Here is a 17,811-nt window from a genome sequence, read left to right as displayed (position 1 = left end):
ACTGTTTTCCATATTTATCTGTTGGATCTTTTGGATTTTTTTATCACCTCTCTAAAATCAAACATACAAGAGTAGTGTCAGAGTGTTTAAGGAATAACTTCCAGGACCAAGGAGAATAGTATAGTATAGTATAGTATAGTATAGTATAGTATAGTATAGAATAGCATCAGCTAATTACATTTAACTGCATTTGTGTGATTATGTTGGAAAAAGCTCCATTATGGACAGGCATCATTATACAATGATGCTTTATCGGTATTTTTTTACATCATATTGCACCATATTACATAGGATGCTGACTTTTTACTTGGGACATGTAGCTTTAATCTTTTGGCTTAATATCATGTAGATGTTATGTAGCCTTCAAGTGCATATTTAAGACCCTTTCACAGTCTTCAACTAGAAGACTGCTCACTTTTTTTCTCCCTGGCTCTGTAAAATAAGGGACCTTATGACAAACAGCTGTGAGTGGTAAAGCTGCAACCTTTATCATAAACGGCAAAAGCTTGGCAGCCTTAACAACAGTAACTAGCAGGACTGAGGAGACAGTCGGTGACAAATGAATGTAACAGTAATTAAGTCTATACATGTTCATTAAAGTTTTTGGATTTGCTCATCTAAACACTTGGTTGATCCCAAATCACAAAGGTAATTTTCTTATATATACTTTTGGCAGCATTTTCTGTGAAATAGACGGGGACAAACTAGATAGTATTAGCAGTGACAGTCATCGTGGCTAAAAACACAAACCAAAGCACCACTTAAATAAACTAAAACATAATTAGGATAAAGGTCGGATGTTGTCTGGCTACATTGTTTAGTGTCCAAGTGTTTTCTGGAAAGTGCAGTGTAGAAACAAAACAGCAGTGAAGGTTTAGCACCAAAATAAAAAGCCGAACTGTGCGGATTACCACGTTAATCTCATCCATATCTGTGAAACCATCCTCACAGATCCTGTTTACAATTCCACTCAGCTCCACAAAATATACATGATCACAAACACATCATTGCCTTTTTTTCCCCCCTTTTTTTTTCTTTTCATTTCATCAAGTCCACTGGAAACTCATATACTCCCCTCGTCTTCCTCACTCTTTACACCGCTGAGCTGGAGACCTGGAGCCAGCCTGCCTCTGTGTAGGCCCCGGTCACATGCCAGTACACCGCTCCCATTAATTTGGTCCAGACCAACTGCACCTCCGCCGTGAAGAATTCTGGAAAATCTTCAGACAATACCTCCAGCATCACGCCGCTCAGGATCTGAAAAGAGAGGGAAAGAAACTTGGTTAATATGGAAAAAAAGAGTGAAATTGTATGAGAAAGACAGGGATAGAAAGAGAGTCAAAGGGGAGAACTGTGTATATAGCTATCAAGTTAATGGTAGGTGGATGAAAGAGAGAGTGTAATGCAGAGAAAATTATATTCAGGATGTAAAGTGGAAGCATGGCTGGTGAGGGGCCAAATTCACTGTTATAGAAAAGTGGGCGAGACAGGTGAGAATTGAAAATGATGAGAGTAAAACATGAAAGCAGTGGGTGGACAGGCATTACAAAGAGAGTGAAAATGACAAAGGGAAGAGAGAGAGGACAACACAGGTGGGGAGTGAAAAAGTACATATACTGTATCTATAAAGGGAAAAATAAAGAGGGAAACGCGGATTTAAATGTGGTAGGCAAGCTGCGGTGTTGAAGCTCGTCTCCCACATCATCAGCTGCAACAAACACACACAATATCATTTAACTGCAGTGATCAATCCATGAAAACATGCAATTCTCACATCTGTCTGGCAATAAAATCTTTACCAAATGAAATGATGGAGAATTGATGCGTGTTCAGAAACGACTGCTTGGAGCCTTGTGAGGACTGTTTTTATCATCATTTCACAGTTCTCCAGAGCTCATTGTCACATCTTCAAATGTGTTTTGTTGGACTGAAAAGCTCAGAACACAAAGATATTCCCTTTCCACTATATTTATATAAAAACGAGGATACCAATAAATCATCCTTTTTGACAAGTTCTGCAAATTTAGTCATCTAGCTTGATAAATGACTTCATTAAATCTGAATTTTCTGTGTTTGATGGAAACCTTCTAGCTCATTTCAGTTCTAACTTTGAAACTAACTCTCAGATTCACTCTTACTCAACCAAACAGTCATCTTCCTAGAACGAGCTGTCCGCTAATTGGAAAATTGTTGGTTCAATCCCCAGCTCAGTGTGTGAGTGTGAATCAGTACTAGATTAGAGACTAGATTATAACTACTGATGAGCAGGTTGGCACCTTGCATGAAGCCTCTGCTATCAGCATGTGCGCAAACACAGTGTGTAATGTGCACGCTGAGTGGTCGGATGACTAGATACAGGAGCCCTAACATATGGAACTATAATACTAATTTGGTGAAAATGTCATTCTCCAGAGTTTATTTTTATAAAGTCTGACTCAGTGTGAAAGGGGTCCAAAAGTCTGAGACCACTAGTCAAGACCCCACTGCATATACATGCTGTGTACTGTATAGAAAGACGTAATCAATAAGCACATTTGTACAAATTAACCTTTCACAAACTGTGCTGTATCACATGAACCTGTCACCATAATCATAGGACAGGAAGTGGAATACCAAAAAATACTGCATGAACTGAAGGGTTCACCCTTCTACACATGGGCTTAAGACTTCAGGATTACACAGTGGGCCTATCCATTTAATGACTTATTCACACAGTGATCAATTAAATCTTAAACTCCATTCGGAAGGCAATCGGAAGCCAGCGGAGGGATGCTTAAATGGCGGTAATGTGTTCTCTTCACAGCTGCATTTATCAACCAACTGCAGACGACATTCAAAAGACTTGAGGAGGGGAAGCATATGCTTCCCTCTTCAATCAGATGAAGAGGGATCATATTTGATTTTCAGCTGAAAGATTATGCAACCATATGCTCTAAATTAAACACTGGATCTTAAACATTTATGATGATTCTTTTTCTGCCTCAACAGGTGATCAGCACTGTTAAATCTGGCAATAGTCGGACCCTGAAATTATTTTTCTTAACATTAACAACCTTGACAACTGCTTTATTTTATATATTTCAATTGGGGGCTGTATGAGACTTTTGCCATGTTTTATCTTCAGATTTTAAATTCATAATCACTGCTGATTTCCTATGTTGTGCATTACATTAACAAGTGATTAAAGAAAGGCTTTTGAGTGAAATGTCAACAACTGTCATGAAATTTGATACAGACATTCATGTCTCCCTCGAGTTCTGTAATCCCATCTTTTCATCTCACACTTTTCATATCCTATTGATTTGATCTAACCATTTTTTAATGTTTTTTTTACACTGGGTTGTAATTCATATTTTTTTAAAGAGCAATTTAAATACTGCGTGGTCGCACGAGATCCCGCACAGAGCACATCTATTGCCGGAAGGCACCAGTAGTAGTAGTGAGGAAGGAGCAAGAAGCGAGAGTGAGAAGACATCAACGTGAGTAGAAGGATAGGACAATATGCTATACAGTTGTATCTATCTACTACTACTAGTCTCTTCCGGCAATAGATGTGCTCTGTGCGGGATCTGGCCCAACCACGCAGTATTTCAGTGATCGCGCATGATTTCGACAATGTTTACAGCTTTAGCAGTAGCAGCAGAGTAAAAGCCATCAGGTAAGTGTTATTTTAATAAACTCCTGGTGTACTTACAAACTTTCCAATGCATCGACTTATGAGTAAAGACCCTATTTGTACTACAGTAGAAGTTTGATAACAATCGAGGCATTATTAGTGGGGTAATTTACGAGATACACTGTTGGTCCCATTAGTGCCTGTACTAAGCCATTCGGCTGATGGCTCTAATTCCACTAATTTGCGACCAAATTTTAAAAAAGGGGTGAGGGGGTGTTTAGATAGACGTAATGGTGCATATGAGGCTAGGTCAAAATTACCCCGAACCATTGCTTTAACAGCAGCTGAAAATCTTGTTTTGCTAACCTCTGGTGATTTGACTTCTTACTTTGCTGCAGTGGTGTAGAAATGAACTCTAGGGTGAGTCAGTACATTGTGTGATGACCTCTGGTGTCATCTTGGTTGGAACTTGTGATTTACCTCTCTGCTTTTGTCTCTGCAAGTGCTCGTTAGGGCAACTGGCGATTCCTGAAACAGGGTTGCCAAGTGATTAAAGTCTGGGCTGCAGCTGCGGCAGTCCCTGTCTCTCTCCTCTGACTGCTTGCAGGTCTCTGCTTCTCTCCTTAGGCATCTGTTCTTGTTTGGTCCAGTTATGTTGCCTTCGTGCACTTGACAACCCCTGCACACGCAAACGCACACACTCTCGATTCATGTATGACACACCTCACACTGATTTCCCTGACCTCCACCACACCTCATACTGTATATATTTAGTTACACCTTTCAGTCAACTTTATGTTCTCTCATTTGGGTTATTTAGTTTCACATGGTGTGTCTCCTCTTTGTTGTGGGCACCTGAGCCAGGTCATGACAAGTGTGACATCACTGTTGGACATGGTTACAGGTGCAACAGATGTCTGACCACACTCAACCACGCCTATTAGTAATGCTGGGTGTAGTCTTTGATGAAGCACAGCCTGATATTATATTAATCTTTAAAGTAATATAGAGTAAGATTAATTTAGATTTAGATTAATTCATATGATGTATGGATATATTTGCCTCTCTTTGTCTGTCATATGATTACATTACACTTCTATTCAATGTGTGCTCAGTAAAACCTAAAGAAGCTCGGTGTGAAATGAGTTGTTAGTGCCATTAATTTCATGGATGGATAAAGTATAATTTCTTGAATTGCTACACAGCGAGACATGCAGTTCACAACAGTTTGATGTCTTTCTGCACACATACCTCACAACACCAGGGACAATTCAAATTCCAGCGCTTGGCTGACTTTAGCTTTCAAGCAAATGCTCGCAGCACAAAAATTTAGGAAATAGCTACATTTGGGGAATAATAAACAGATATGGGTACAAAAGGGATAGGATTTGGCCTGAATAAATGCAGCCCATCTACCAAATAGCCAGCAGAATCCCTAGTGATATTAGATTTGTAAGGAGGATTTCTTTGGGGTGCTTTGACAATTCAAAGCTGCTGAAGCAAGAGATACTCCATTGTGCTGCTTCTCCAGGAAAGAGAGAGCTTGACAATTACCTTGCAGGACAAGAGTTTACTTTGTTTCATGTGTGCACCAAGTGCCCAAAACTGGGAAACTAAACTTTTCCTAACTGTGAACCAACTCCCAAATTTGACATAATGAAAAATGCTTTCTTAGAAAATAGCCATACTCAACATTATGTAACTCAACATTACCCATAAGCCATCTTGGGTCAAACAAGTTGAAGATCCATGGTTAGTACAGACACATCTGCAGTAACAGCAGGACTAAGAGGAAGAATGTATTATGGGGCTTTTTTCCATATTCAAGAGATGGTCTTTCATTTTTAAAGCATTTTTGAATGCATCTGAATGAATGTCCATGCTCTTGAATAGAGATAGGAAAAAGCCACATAATGCATATGTTTTTTGTATGCTCACAAACTAATTTTATAAACCTACATTGATTGATTTTTTGCCAGCTGGTTGCAGGGGAAACAAGGTGTGAATACATTACTGACACATCATAACCTTTTAAGTTGATATATTAAACTAACAAACAGTAAGGGTTTTTTACATTATCATTTATTTGGAGTCATGTTTCTGTCCACCTTTGTCCACCATGTTTCTGTTTTTGATCTCACTCAACTCCTCAGAGAAATATCTGGCTCTTTAACTACTAAATTCTCCACTATGTTCACCTGTTAGTTGCTAACTTGCCAGTTGGTGCTGAACAGGTAGTGTACAGTGTTTTGTTGTTTTTCTCTGAAAACACAAATGTTATACTTCATTACTAAGTATTTCCTGAACTTCAAAAATGAATTATTTGAAAAAGTTTAATAGGATCAAAAGTTACCTTGAAGTACATGGGTTCCACTTTGTGTTTGATAGCATGGGCCTTTCCCACCAAGGCCAGTACTGACGACACTTTCTCTGGGTCATGGAGGTTCTCCACCACAGTATTGATGGCGTTCATTACCCTGCGGGCATGGTGCCGAAGTTGGCTACTTCGCTCCATCTCCTCGGGATCCTCCATGTCCTGGAACTGGCTGAAGTACTGTTTGGCTGACGGGAAGTTCACAAAGAACCTGACGAGGCAAAAACACAACGAATACTGACTTTTGGTATAGCCTTAACAATAGGTCAAAGTTTTCTATTAACAAGTGAAATTTGTCCATATCTCCTGGATGAATTGATGATGAATGCACCTAAATGGCTTTGATCCATTGACTCTCTACAATACAACTATAAACAGTATTGCTGTGAAATTCATGTTAATGTTTGGTTTGTCTTCCCTAAATTTGGGGACCTATTTATCAACACCACTGTGTACATAAAAATCAATGCAAACTCTATGCACCATGCATACTTTTACATCAAAAGTCGGTATTTAAAAGTGTTATGCTCTTGCTAATAAGGTGTGGTGTGGGCTCATATAATTGGATGTCACTGAGAACAACAACAAATTCAAGTGGTGGATCAATTGAATCAACTGTCATGGTTTGAGAGCACCTGTGACAATGGTGCCTAATGGCTGCTCTAATGCCACACAAGGCTCATTGGAGATGCTGGACACACAGCCATCTCTTCACTAGCAGCTGCATCTATTGTCTGATCTTCCTGAAAATGATCAATAAGAACCAAAACCTACTTATTTGTTAGACAAATCACAGGTGTGAAATGTTAACTACATGCAGCAGCTGTATACCTATGTTCACCAAAGAAGACTTTTTCTTCCTCCTTCATTTTACTATAACATTTCCCCAAAGAAAGACAATTAAATGATAAGAACTTTAACTTAGATTAACTGGGAAATAGCAAAGTACTATATACAGTATGTATGTGTATGTATAGTGCAAACACTGCAATAATAGTATTAGTTTGTCATTTGCTTTGCTGTTATGGCTGCTTTTTGTCAGTATTTTGCAGTGAACTAAGGAAAAAAGGGCAGCAGGGAGAAAAAAAATGATCTTTGTGTCTATAATGTCTATGCTGCTCTTCTAGAGGAAAGAATCTGACAAGAAAGATAAGATTTAAAATCCTGAATATGAACAGACAGGGGTTAGAGAGAAGCATTAATACCCTAAGTTTATTATATAAGAAAGACATTGTTGTTAGTACTATTTATTATTTAACTGTAGTTGGAAATAAACCCAACAAGATGACAGCTGTGACATCTATTAAGCTTAACTGGCACAAATCCCATTAGAAGCCTGCAACAAAGCCAGTGGACATGTATTGTAATGCAAACCATGCATGCATCACAACATTTGACCTAAGTTTGTGGAGAGTCATGCTTGAAAATTAAGAATTGAACCAAGAAACAAATGGCCCGAGGCTACAAACTCATACTGTTTCCTTTTTCATAAGACACTTAATAAAATTTGACCTTAAGTCAGTCTGTGAATAATATCCTGAACATTTTCAAATTAACCCCATGCCCCAAACTCTGATCAAACCTCTTGTGATATGCTCCCTTAAAAAGTAGTTTTGTGGGGGTTTTTTTACTAAAATGTGATCCACACACACACACATGCTTTGTCATGACTATAAAATGTGTAAAGCACCTATGCATCACCAGTATAAAAACAAAGTGCCAGAATCCTTCACAGTATTGTAACGCTGAATTAAGACTAACACGGAAAGAGCTAGTTGAACTGTGTAATTGGATGCAGGTGAGCGAAAGAGTGATGTTTAATTTTCAAGCAGGTGCTGTTCATATGAGGGGATCAACCTAAAAGAGACACACTCCAGGTATATTATTAAGCATATTAAGAAGGTGTATAATTCTGCCTCAATGTCCTGAATTTTGTTTCATTTACTGAATGATACAGGATGGTTGGTTGCCTTCTTGCATGAACATTATCAAATATTTAGTCTATGATCGCTGTTGAGAGCAGCAGACATGGTATATTTGATGTGGTAGTGTTGGAACTGTAATGTAATGAAGTCCTTGTCATATTGCCATCATGGCTGTTCTGTAAAAGTGAATCAGCCACCATGTAAAATTTACATTTATGTAACAATGAGCATGCTCGAAAGGAGGTTAAATTACATGTTTCTTTAGATTTCTGTTGTTAACAATTTGCCACCTTTTCTTTTGAACTCCATCAAACATGAACACAAATAATAGTCTGTAGCTGTCAGATGTCATCAGGGCATCCCATGGCTGAGATGGGAAAGGGTTCCCATGTATAAAACTTGTGTGTTCATGTTGCAGGACAACTCAGGACATTTGTGTGATGTCAGAGCGGTCGAGTGAGGGTTGAAATTGGTGTACATTGACAATATACCACCATTTGTGGATTTAATGATCTTGAATGACAGACTTTTGCTGACATGAGGGTCCCTAGGGTTAGGGTTAGGTTTAGGGTTATTTTCAAGCACTTCCATATTATGATATTATATGCCATGTTGTATATATTGAGGCTTAGAGTTTCATCAATTTATCCTCTGGTCATCATAAATGTCTGAACCAAATTTTATGGCAATCCATACATTTATTGTCAGGAAAATTCAGTCTGAATCACAGTGGTGGACCAACCAGTCGACTGGTGTAGCTTAAAATGAGAACTAGTTTAGTTTGTTTATGCCTGTCTCGATATCCTCTCGCAAACCTAAGAAACACTTTCAGCTGTACATGTAGATACCTGGTCTTGGCCAAGTTTAACTAACACATAAATTTGATGTATCTGGGTCATGTTTGGGGTCTGCCAAGCGTGTACCATGACTTATTTTAGGTGCAGATGTAGTAAATTCCACTGTTGAACCACTCAGGTAGATGTAAACGGAGAGATAAATAAAGGATTCTAGCTTTGTTTTGGTTCAGGGGTTTCACAGCGCTCACCACAGCCGAGCTCCCGGCAGCTCAGTAAGAGAGCAAAGTGTGTAAGCAATAAGAAAGTTTCCACAAGCTTAGCTGAAGGGGTATGTGAGAAATTCATAAGGTGCAAAGTATAGTTGAAAACATATATTTACAGACATTAAAGATTTACATAAAGACCAACAGACCCTGACTGAAAAGATATGGATTTACATGTGTATTCGCACAAGTACACACAGACACGCACTTATGCTATGACCCAATTTAAATCTTGCTTGTACAGTTATTTCCCAGTTGGAGTTTGGCCCTTGGCAGTCCTGCTGCACTACATCCACGTCCTCCAGATCCTACAGTATGTCATGCTAGGCCAACAAAGGCTTTGCTTGCCTGCAGCACTCTGAGCTTGGCTCTACCAGCTGTCGAAATACATACACTCTTTTCCTCGGTGACAGCAATAATACAGACTGTCTAGTAGCTCTTGTTCTGCTTAGACAAACATTAAAGTTAACTGTAGCGCTTTAAGAAAACAGGCTCCTACTCTGATATTTTCTTTGAAGTTAAAAAAAAAGAGTTCTTTTTGTGCATGTCCTCTTGTGTTAGAGTGATTGTGTTTAATACCCTGTAGCAAGGGCATGCTTTTACAATACATTAAAAGAGCATATGCAACAGGCACAGTTTTTTTTATCTTGTGTTTCTTAGTCTGAAAAGTTATTTTAAATTGGATCCATTGACCTTCATAATTTTAAGTTTTGAATGGTTTACTGTTATTATAGGAAGTACTTTATGGTCTCTTAAAGGGGACACAGCCTATTTATTAGTTATCACATCTTCCAAATACAATTAAAAGCCTCAGTACCTTGAAAGGAAGATAATGAAGGAGAAAGAGCGATAAGCGTTAAATCAAAACTAAACTACAACAACTTTACTTGGTCTGTATTTCATTATTACTAAATAAAAGAATATTAGGATCATTCCAAAAGCCTGTGTATGTTAGAAAATAAGCGAGAGAAAATAGAGATGGAGAGAGAGACAGTGATACTAAACAGAAACCGATACACATCACTTTGCATTTTCTTTTTGGTTAAGAATAACTCTAAGCAAGACTCTGCTGGAAATGTCCACAGTGACAGAATCTTTGATTGCATCACAGATATCAAGTATGTTTGATTTGTGGGGAGTCTCTCTAGAGTCAGTCGTATCTCATCAGTACAACAGGGTGTCGATCACATCACAGTAGGTGATAACAAGTGCCTGCCAGGGGTGTATTCTGGCAGGTGCCTCTGGGACCAAAACAGACTGGCTGGATCAGCTAGTGTCAGGCTGCCTTTACCTACAGTACCATATGATCAGACGAATGGTGGAAAAATAATTTATATGATGTTAAAAGATTCAAACTTTACACAATTTAAAAGGCAAACCTGAAGTTGATACTGTTCATTTTTCTGTGGATTGTAGATTTTTATACTGTAGCCATGGAAACTCTAATTGGCACGTCACTTATTTTTTAGATTGTAAATAAATACCATTAAAACAACTAAAACAAAATTGTGTTAGTGCATCTCGCAAACTTTTCCACCCTGTAATGGTATGTGACTCTCAGTTTCTTTAAAGATTTCCTTAACACAGATTGCACTGTAGTTTTTGCAAATGTTACTCATTTGTTAGGATGTATTTTCAGTGGGAGATTATTAAACGTTCGGTGATCTTGTGAGCATGTAATGTGTTGTTTTTTTTAATAGTTTAAGTGAGTTAGTATAAATGAGTAAAGCAGTGGTTGGGGTGTCCCTGTTGAGTAGATTTGGTGTATCAAAGATGCGAGCAAAGCAACACATACATAAAATAAAAAAGGCAATAGTACATAAAATAAGCAGCAGCAACGTCAGATAGGTTGGACCACTGCATTTAACTACATATCTTTAATATTACATTTACAGACAAAAATTACGATAAAGAAATAATAAAGTTTGGGGATGTCACATTTCTCCTCAATTCAGATCTACTGCCTGTTGTTGTTACCATGATGTAATGGTGATTCAGTCTATATTGTAGAAGCATGGTGCATGAGGAACATTTTGTCCCTATGTGAGAGAAGTGTCGTAGGTTAGTACTTTGGAGACCTCTGATCACATTCTAGCACCTGTCTCTGCATTTAAATGAAGTCATCAAAGCCAAAGCAGGAACATTAGTGGAGCCTGTAAATCACACTTTGATTAGACTGGAAGGGTTTTTATTATCTTTGGAGTGCCATAAACAACCTTCAGCCTCACTACCAAAACTTAAAGCCAACTCATTGACTTAATAGCTCTGGCTCAACTCTTGACAAACAAAATATCATCAGTTTGAACCATCAATTGAAAAACCCCTCATTCAACTTGCAATTTGTCAGTTGAATTACTGAATTACACAGTGATCAGTAACTGTAACAAAACTAATGACAATCTCATCCTCTTCCACTGTACTTTGTGTTTAGAATGAATGTTAGCATCATAACATACTAAACTAAGATGGTTTACATCAGGGTGTTTAGCATTTAGCTCAAAGTATAGTTTAAGAGAGCTGCTGCAGCTGCTGCAGCTGCATGGATGTAAAAACTATTGTCTTGTTTTCTTCCTTTTCCCTACATTTTATGTCCATATGTTGTGTTTTGTATTGTATTTATATAAGTTACTATTGATGTATCTGCTTCTTATATTTGTACATAAAAATGCTGAAGTGTATCTGGTGATTACCTCATCAGATACCAGCATCCAGTGTCCTGTTAATAACATTTTCTCTAATACAGCAGGAAATAAGTGGACTCTTGGGTGATAAGCCAATGAGCTAAAAGAGATCCAAATAAACCAAAACCAAAATCAACCTCAAATTAATAAAGTGAGATTGAATCAAATCCTGTTCATTGTGACACTTTAATATCCTCTGCTTTGTGAAAATGTTCTTGAATCCTCCAAGCCCACCACTATCACTACCATTATAGCAATTGAGTTAAAGTCTGTGTAAAGTAAGAATAAATGTGTTCTGAGTTTGACATACCACAGAAAAGTGTGTTGATAACCACCCTGCCAAAGTTGAATGATTAAAAAAATCACCAAATATATGAAATTAGGCTTCAAAGTTGTGTGAAAATCTGCCTCTGTGTCTGCTCCCAAACGCCCGCCGAGTTCGCTGAAACCCCGCCCCCTACCAAGTATCACCTGTCAATCAAAGTCACCACATCTACCCGAAACATGGACGCTACGTCTGAAGTATAAATCAACCTGAGAGCTTTCTGCTGCTAGCTCAGCTGCTAACTCAGCTACTAGCTCGTCGGCTAACTCAGCTAACTGGCTAACTGTAGGGTTAGTAGTAGTAGTGTGCGCTGAATGTATTTATACCTACAGCAGCAGGGGAGGGTTTATGCGATTTTCAAACCCGTCCACTAAATCCTGAACACAGAAATTTTGAAACAGTTTATGAAGCCTAGCTCCACAATTCAAATCTAAATGGTTGAAATTCTTTTTACAGATTTTTTAGAAATACATTGATGACCTATTTAATGTGTTTAGAAAAAAATGTCTGAATTCACTTTACACAGTCTTTAAAGTATGCAGGGTTCAATGTATTCACAAAGCTGCCATATGCACTATTCTGCTGACGCCTGGGGCTCTCTCACTCTTTGGTGCAATTGCATTTGTTCGCATTGGTGAGATGAACTGGAGCTACTGTCACCTTATATTCTCTGCATGCATCCAGGCAGATGGATCGACATGAAAATGCAAATCCGTTTTCACATGGGGGATGTTTTGCACTGATCTCAAAAAAATTAATTAAAATAATAAGATCTCAACCATGCAAGACTTTGACCCAGCCTCAGGTTATGTTGGGTAACTGAGGAATGGCCAGCCAACTGTTGATACATACAGTATTCTCCATGTGCATGACACAGAAAGAAAACAATGCAAATATAGCTGTGAACAGAGATGAAACAGATGGTTGAATTGATTAGTTGATTAATAGAAAAATGTAATTGGGAGTACTTTGGTTGATATTTTTAGTAATTTATGAATCAAATATGCCAAACATTCACGGTTTCAGCTTGTGAATGTGGAGATTTTAAGTTTGTCTCTGTATGATGTGATTGCAGTCCAGGCAGAACAGTTATTGAGTCATATTTTTAAGGCCAAATATATGTAAAGTTTGCCTTTTTACAAACAAGAATTCAAATAAAAGGAATTTAGTAATCCCAACAGATACATCAGTGTCGAAATGACTTTGAAATAACATTTTGGGGGATAAAATACACTAAAGTGCTATTATTTATAGATGTTCTTCTGATACACGCCTGTTTAAAACGCTGCACAGCAACAGTGAATAAAAAATAGTGGGAACAGAAAACAGTGTGCGGATTATACTTCTCGCCATGTCTCCTGTTTATTCCAGCAGTCTCTGAAGAGTTTTTTGGATGTGTGTACTTGTTTCATTCTTTGAATACTCAATTTTATTTAGTGGTTTTATATTCATGATGTTAGCGTCTTAAAGGCCCGACGACAGCTCTGGTTGCAGTCATAGTTGTGTATATTCTGTCACTGTCTGTATTGCACACTGTAACACATGTTTTCTGTAACTATATACAAAATGAGCAAAACAAATGCCTGGATATATAATCTGCTTGGAAGCTTTGAAATAATTGATTTTGATGGTCATAACAATCAACTGAAATTGGGAAGAAGGCCATTTTTCATCAAGAGAGGAGAAAATGGCAAATTAAGGAAAGAAAGAATGAAAGAGTAGAGGACAGATAGCAAGGCATGGAGGGAGTCATTTAAGTGCCAAAGCTCGTTGCTGTCAACCCAAGATAAGAGCACCCCATACTCACACACACACACACACACACATGCACAAAAGCTGCTCTTTGCCCCTCTTCCTCCTCAGGGATCCTTGTCACCCCAAACCAAAAATCAGTTTGTCTCACTCACATCAGTCTCCTTGGCAACGACTTGCTGTCCATTTTAATAAGCCCTTAAGGGCTTTCTTAGTGTAACACTGAGACAGTTTAGCTGGGGACATTCAAAAAAATCTAGTCTTTCTTCTTTGACATATAAGAAAACATGAAAAGAAGCAGAAAAAACACAGTCGAGCTGTGTCACATCCAGTTTATATGAAACATTTTTCACTGGTGCTTCACAGAGAATTTCTGCCTGTTGAAGATTAGGGCCTTGCATAAACTGTTTGATTTTATGTTTATGAATACATTTTGACAACTTAAGAAGACAGTAGCAATGGATGAGCAAGAGCTGTGAATAATACGAAAACAAGGTGCTTACAGTATATCCAAAGATGAGGCATAATTCTCCTGTACACACTGTCACACACAAGCTAAATGTAAATGCACAAGGCACAAATTCAACAATTCACCATCTCTTAGACATTGAGTGTCTTGCAAGAGTGAAAAAATAAAAAGTAAACTGTGGATTCCTTTGACATTCAGTTAAACATGTGACAAAACAGGGACAAGAGGTGGCTCCTGTGTCTTTTTTTACCCACTACTCTGTTATTTACCAACCAAGGACTGTATCACTGATCCAAGCACAACACTCTCCACCCAAATGAACGAAGCTCTGAACACAGCCCTCAGACAATCTCGTCCTGTCTGGAGAATATTAGAAAAACAGTTGATTCTCATGCCCAAAACATTTAGGACATGAGCACACTCTCTTGGACTACAGACAGAAATGATGAGTTGCAGCGCACCAAAAACCTTGAAGCAGACAAAATGAACCTTCTTGTGAAAGCAGAAGTTCTAGAAGATTAGATCTGAAGGTTGTCAGGATAACTTGTCTGCTTAGTAGACCACAGTACTCTGACTGCCAGACAGGTTGATATAGTGGCATATGCATCTATTAACTCGTTGTGGAATAATGTAAGTCCACTAATCCCCCATCATCCTCTATCTGCCTTGAAGAGCTGTTGTTTTTTTTAACCATGAGAAGATCAATTCACCCGTAGTCAGTTTCTATAAGAAATGGCTATGCTTGATAGATTATTTCAAGAGCTTTTGAACACTAATTCTTAAATAGAAGAGGAACATTATATAACTATACAATATTTGTATTCACTATCACACACTGTTGCTTAACGTTATTTATTTAGAAGACCTTTTCTATTTTCTTTTGTGCTTTATTTTCTTATCTGGAATCAATGTCTTTGTGTATTTAATTTGTATCTTTATGGACTTTTAAGGTAAGTGATGGAGGGGATGGGTGAGAGGTGAGGAGGGATGTTTGTTTAATTGATTGTTGAACATTGAATGATAGTATCTGTCCTTTAATTTAAAAAATAAAACATTTACAGAGAAAATAAAAAGATGTGGACTACAGAGAATTTCTTCAGCATCTTAATGAGAGAGGAGAGGAATGTGATGTTCCTTTCTTCCCTACACATCACAGCTCAGTTATTGGTGAGAGGTTGAGGAAATGGGCGTAGAACAAAATGTGTGTGTGCGTGTGTGTGTGTCTGTGTGTGTGCCTGTGTGTCTGTGTGTGTGTGTGCGTGCCTCCATTATCCCTGGGCTTTCTACATAACGTGTCAGCATGTGTTCATGCTAAGAAGCTCTGTAGTACTCTACAAAGATCTTAATGTGTGTGTGTGTGTGTGTGTGTGTGTGTGTGTGTGCGTGTGTGTGTGTGTGTGTGTGTAGGTGTGTGTGTGCATCTACAGACCTTGGGAGTGAGGAGAAAAAACAAACTAGAATACAGATGGTTATGTTTGATGGTTATGTTTAAGTGTTATCCTTGAGATAAAGTGTGTGCAGTTGACAGTGGTTATGCTGAGGATAGGTAAGAGCTTGTTGCTGTAGATGTTCAATATGACCACTGTAGTAAGTAATGACTATGGTTCAACATGTGTATCTTGTAGGGAAAATGGATCGACACATTAAAAATGTTACAATGAAAGTTGCTCAATAGGAAAATACACTCTCGGGCTTCCTTGTTTTTGATCACATATCCTACTCTCAATGAGCAGGACAGACAAAAAGTGATGCTCTGGTAACATTCATAATCATTTTACAGCTGTACCTTTTATAACAATTGTGCATGGGAAAAATCTTTTGGGGGCCGTTGGCATCATGTGACCTGCAATTCTGACTGTGGCCACTATGCCAAAAATCGCTTCACAACTCACTACAGCTCAGCTGGAGCTTTGTAGAAAGTAGAAAGTTGCATGAATGTATGAAGGTATACTCTATGCTGAAGTTGTCTTCACAACACTGTCTCATGACCCTAAAACTTTCTGTCTGTAACCTGAGGAGATGGTGAAGAGGTCAGTCCATACAAAAGCTATTTTTCATTAGTAAACCAACACAGACCAACACACCAGCACAGTACCTTTCAATATACTGTACACTGCTGATTTCACACCAGTGCCACATTATTCATTTCAGCAGATTCCCTCTCTACTGTGATTATAATTGCTACATCCTCCACATAAAGATTAATGGAAATTTGGTCAAACATGACAAGCATATCAAATAGCAATATTTGTTTTAAAAAATGACAATGAAATGTTTAAAAAGATCGTCATTGTCATTAGAACCTCTGTGTTATATGATTCCATTTCTTCCTTGGACATCAAGAAATCAAGAAATGTAGCAACACAGTCAAATCATGTATACATGATTTGACCATTTTCCATTTCCATTTTCCATTTCTTATAGGAATATGATCATGAATCATGAGGAAATATTTTACTCAACTAATTCAATTTCATTTCATTTTTTATTTGGTTTAGATAGCTTCTATCAGTACTATAAGATATGTTTAGATAATAATATTTATATCAAACCACACTAATACGATCTATACTTTTGATGCACTGTTCAGATGTGTTTAGTTTGTTTTTTCTTACACTTCAATTTTACAAAACAGCTGGTCACATTTCACCACGTTTTGGATAGCTTATGTTATCTCTGCATGTATAGCAACAAGAAAGAGAGGTTGTTGAGGGAAAAAAAACTCTCAATTAACACAATTTAATTCTCCATTTTATCAGTAGAGACATAAATAACTTAATATAACCAATGGGTTTTTAATGTGGGGGCTGTTTCTCAGCTTACAAATAAAACATAGTAAAAAAGATGTGATTCATTGTTTTATTTTAAGCACATTTCAGGACAGAGAACCTATAATTTAACAGTTGGATTTGATCACTGACAATTAGTAGAAAGCAACCACTGCAAGTATAAAGCATCCACATCCAAAAATAGCCACAGATACAGAGACAGCTTCAACAAGAGAGGACCTGATCTTATGGGTGTTACATCAATCATACAGCTTTAAACTTGAGCATCTTGAACTGTATGAATATTGAGTCATCTCATGTGGTTAGTTAGTTTACCCTCTCTGACCCAACATTTGGAGTTTATAAAAGGCTTTCTTGACAAAACTCACCTTATGAGCACGGACACCCCCACGTCCTCACAGTTCTTGTAGACGTGCCCCCACGTGTCCTGGATGATCTCTCTCTCGGCATCGGACAGCGGCTCGGCCCGCTCCGGACGATCGTCACACTCCACCTCCGCTCTCCTCACTCCGATCAGCTGCGGGGTTGGAGGTGGCGACGGCGGCGGTGGAGACTCCCTGCGAGACATCCTCCTGCGGCGCAGTAGCCCGGAGGCACCCAGCAGGGCTCGGGGGAGGTAGGGAGCGAGGGAGGGGGGGAGGGAGATAGAGAGCTGAGACCCCACGGCGGGAGCTGGGAGAGGAGAGTCGGGATGAGAAGAGGAGTAGAGAGGAGGAAGAAGAGGTGGAGGAGGGGGGAAAGGAGGAAAAAAAAGAAGAGGCAGGCGGCGATCACAGCCAAAAGAAAGAGAAGAAAAGGGAAGGAAAAAAAATGAAGCCCC

At 38.4% G+C, this 17,811-nt stretch overlaps 1 protein-coding gene across 1 annotated transcript; it reads right to left on the bottom strand.

Moving 5' to 3' along the window:
* Positions 1-1,092: 1,092 nt before the first annotated feature.
* On the bottom strand, positions 1,093-17,559 carry cygb2 (cytoglobin 2). The gene is made up of 3 exons (XM_053325382.1): positions 17,360-17,559; positions 5,970-6,201; positions 1,093-1,257 (listed from the first exon to the last, which is right to left on the bottom strand). Exons 1-3 carry the CDS (start codon positions 17,557-17,559, stop codon positions 1,093-1,095), a joined length of 597 nt encoding a protein of 198 aa, XP_053181357.1.
* Positions 17,560-17,811: the final 252 nt, after the last annotated feature.

The sequence above is a fragment of the Scomber japonicus genome, chromosome 2, assembly GCF_027409825.1.
Source record: "Scomber japonicus isolate fScoJap1 chromosome 2, fScoJap1.pri, whole genome shotgun sequence".
Taxonomy (NCBI): Eukaryota; Metazoa; Chordata; class Actinopteri; order Scombriformes; family Scombridae; genus Scomber; species Scomber japonicus.
This window is presented reverse-complemented; position numbering and strand designations above follow the sequence as displayed.

Excerpts from the sequence above, each read along its gene's own strand:
- cygb2 (XM_053325382.1), bottom strand. The coding sequence starts at position 17,559 with ATGTCTCGCAGGGAGTCTCCACCGCCGCCGTCGCCACCTCCAACCCCG. Across the intron at positions 6,202-17,359 it reads GGGGTGTCCGTGCTCATAAG|GTTCTTTGTGAACTTCCCGT; the intron begins GTGAGTTTTGTC and ends TTGCCTCGTCAG. Across the intron at positions 1,258-5,969 it reads TGGAACCCATGTACTTCAAG|ATCCTGAGCGGCGTGATGCT; the intron begins GTAACTTTTGAT and ends CTCTCTTTTCAG.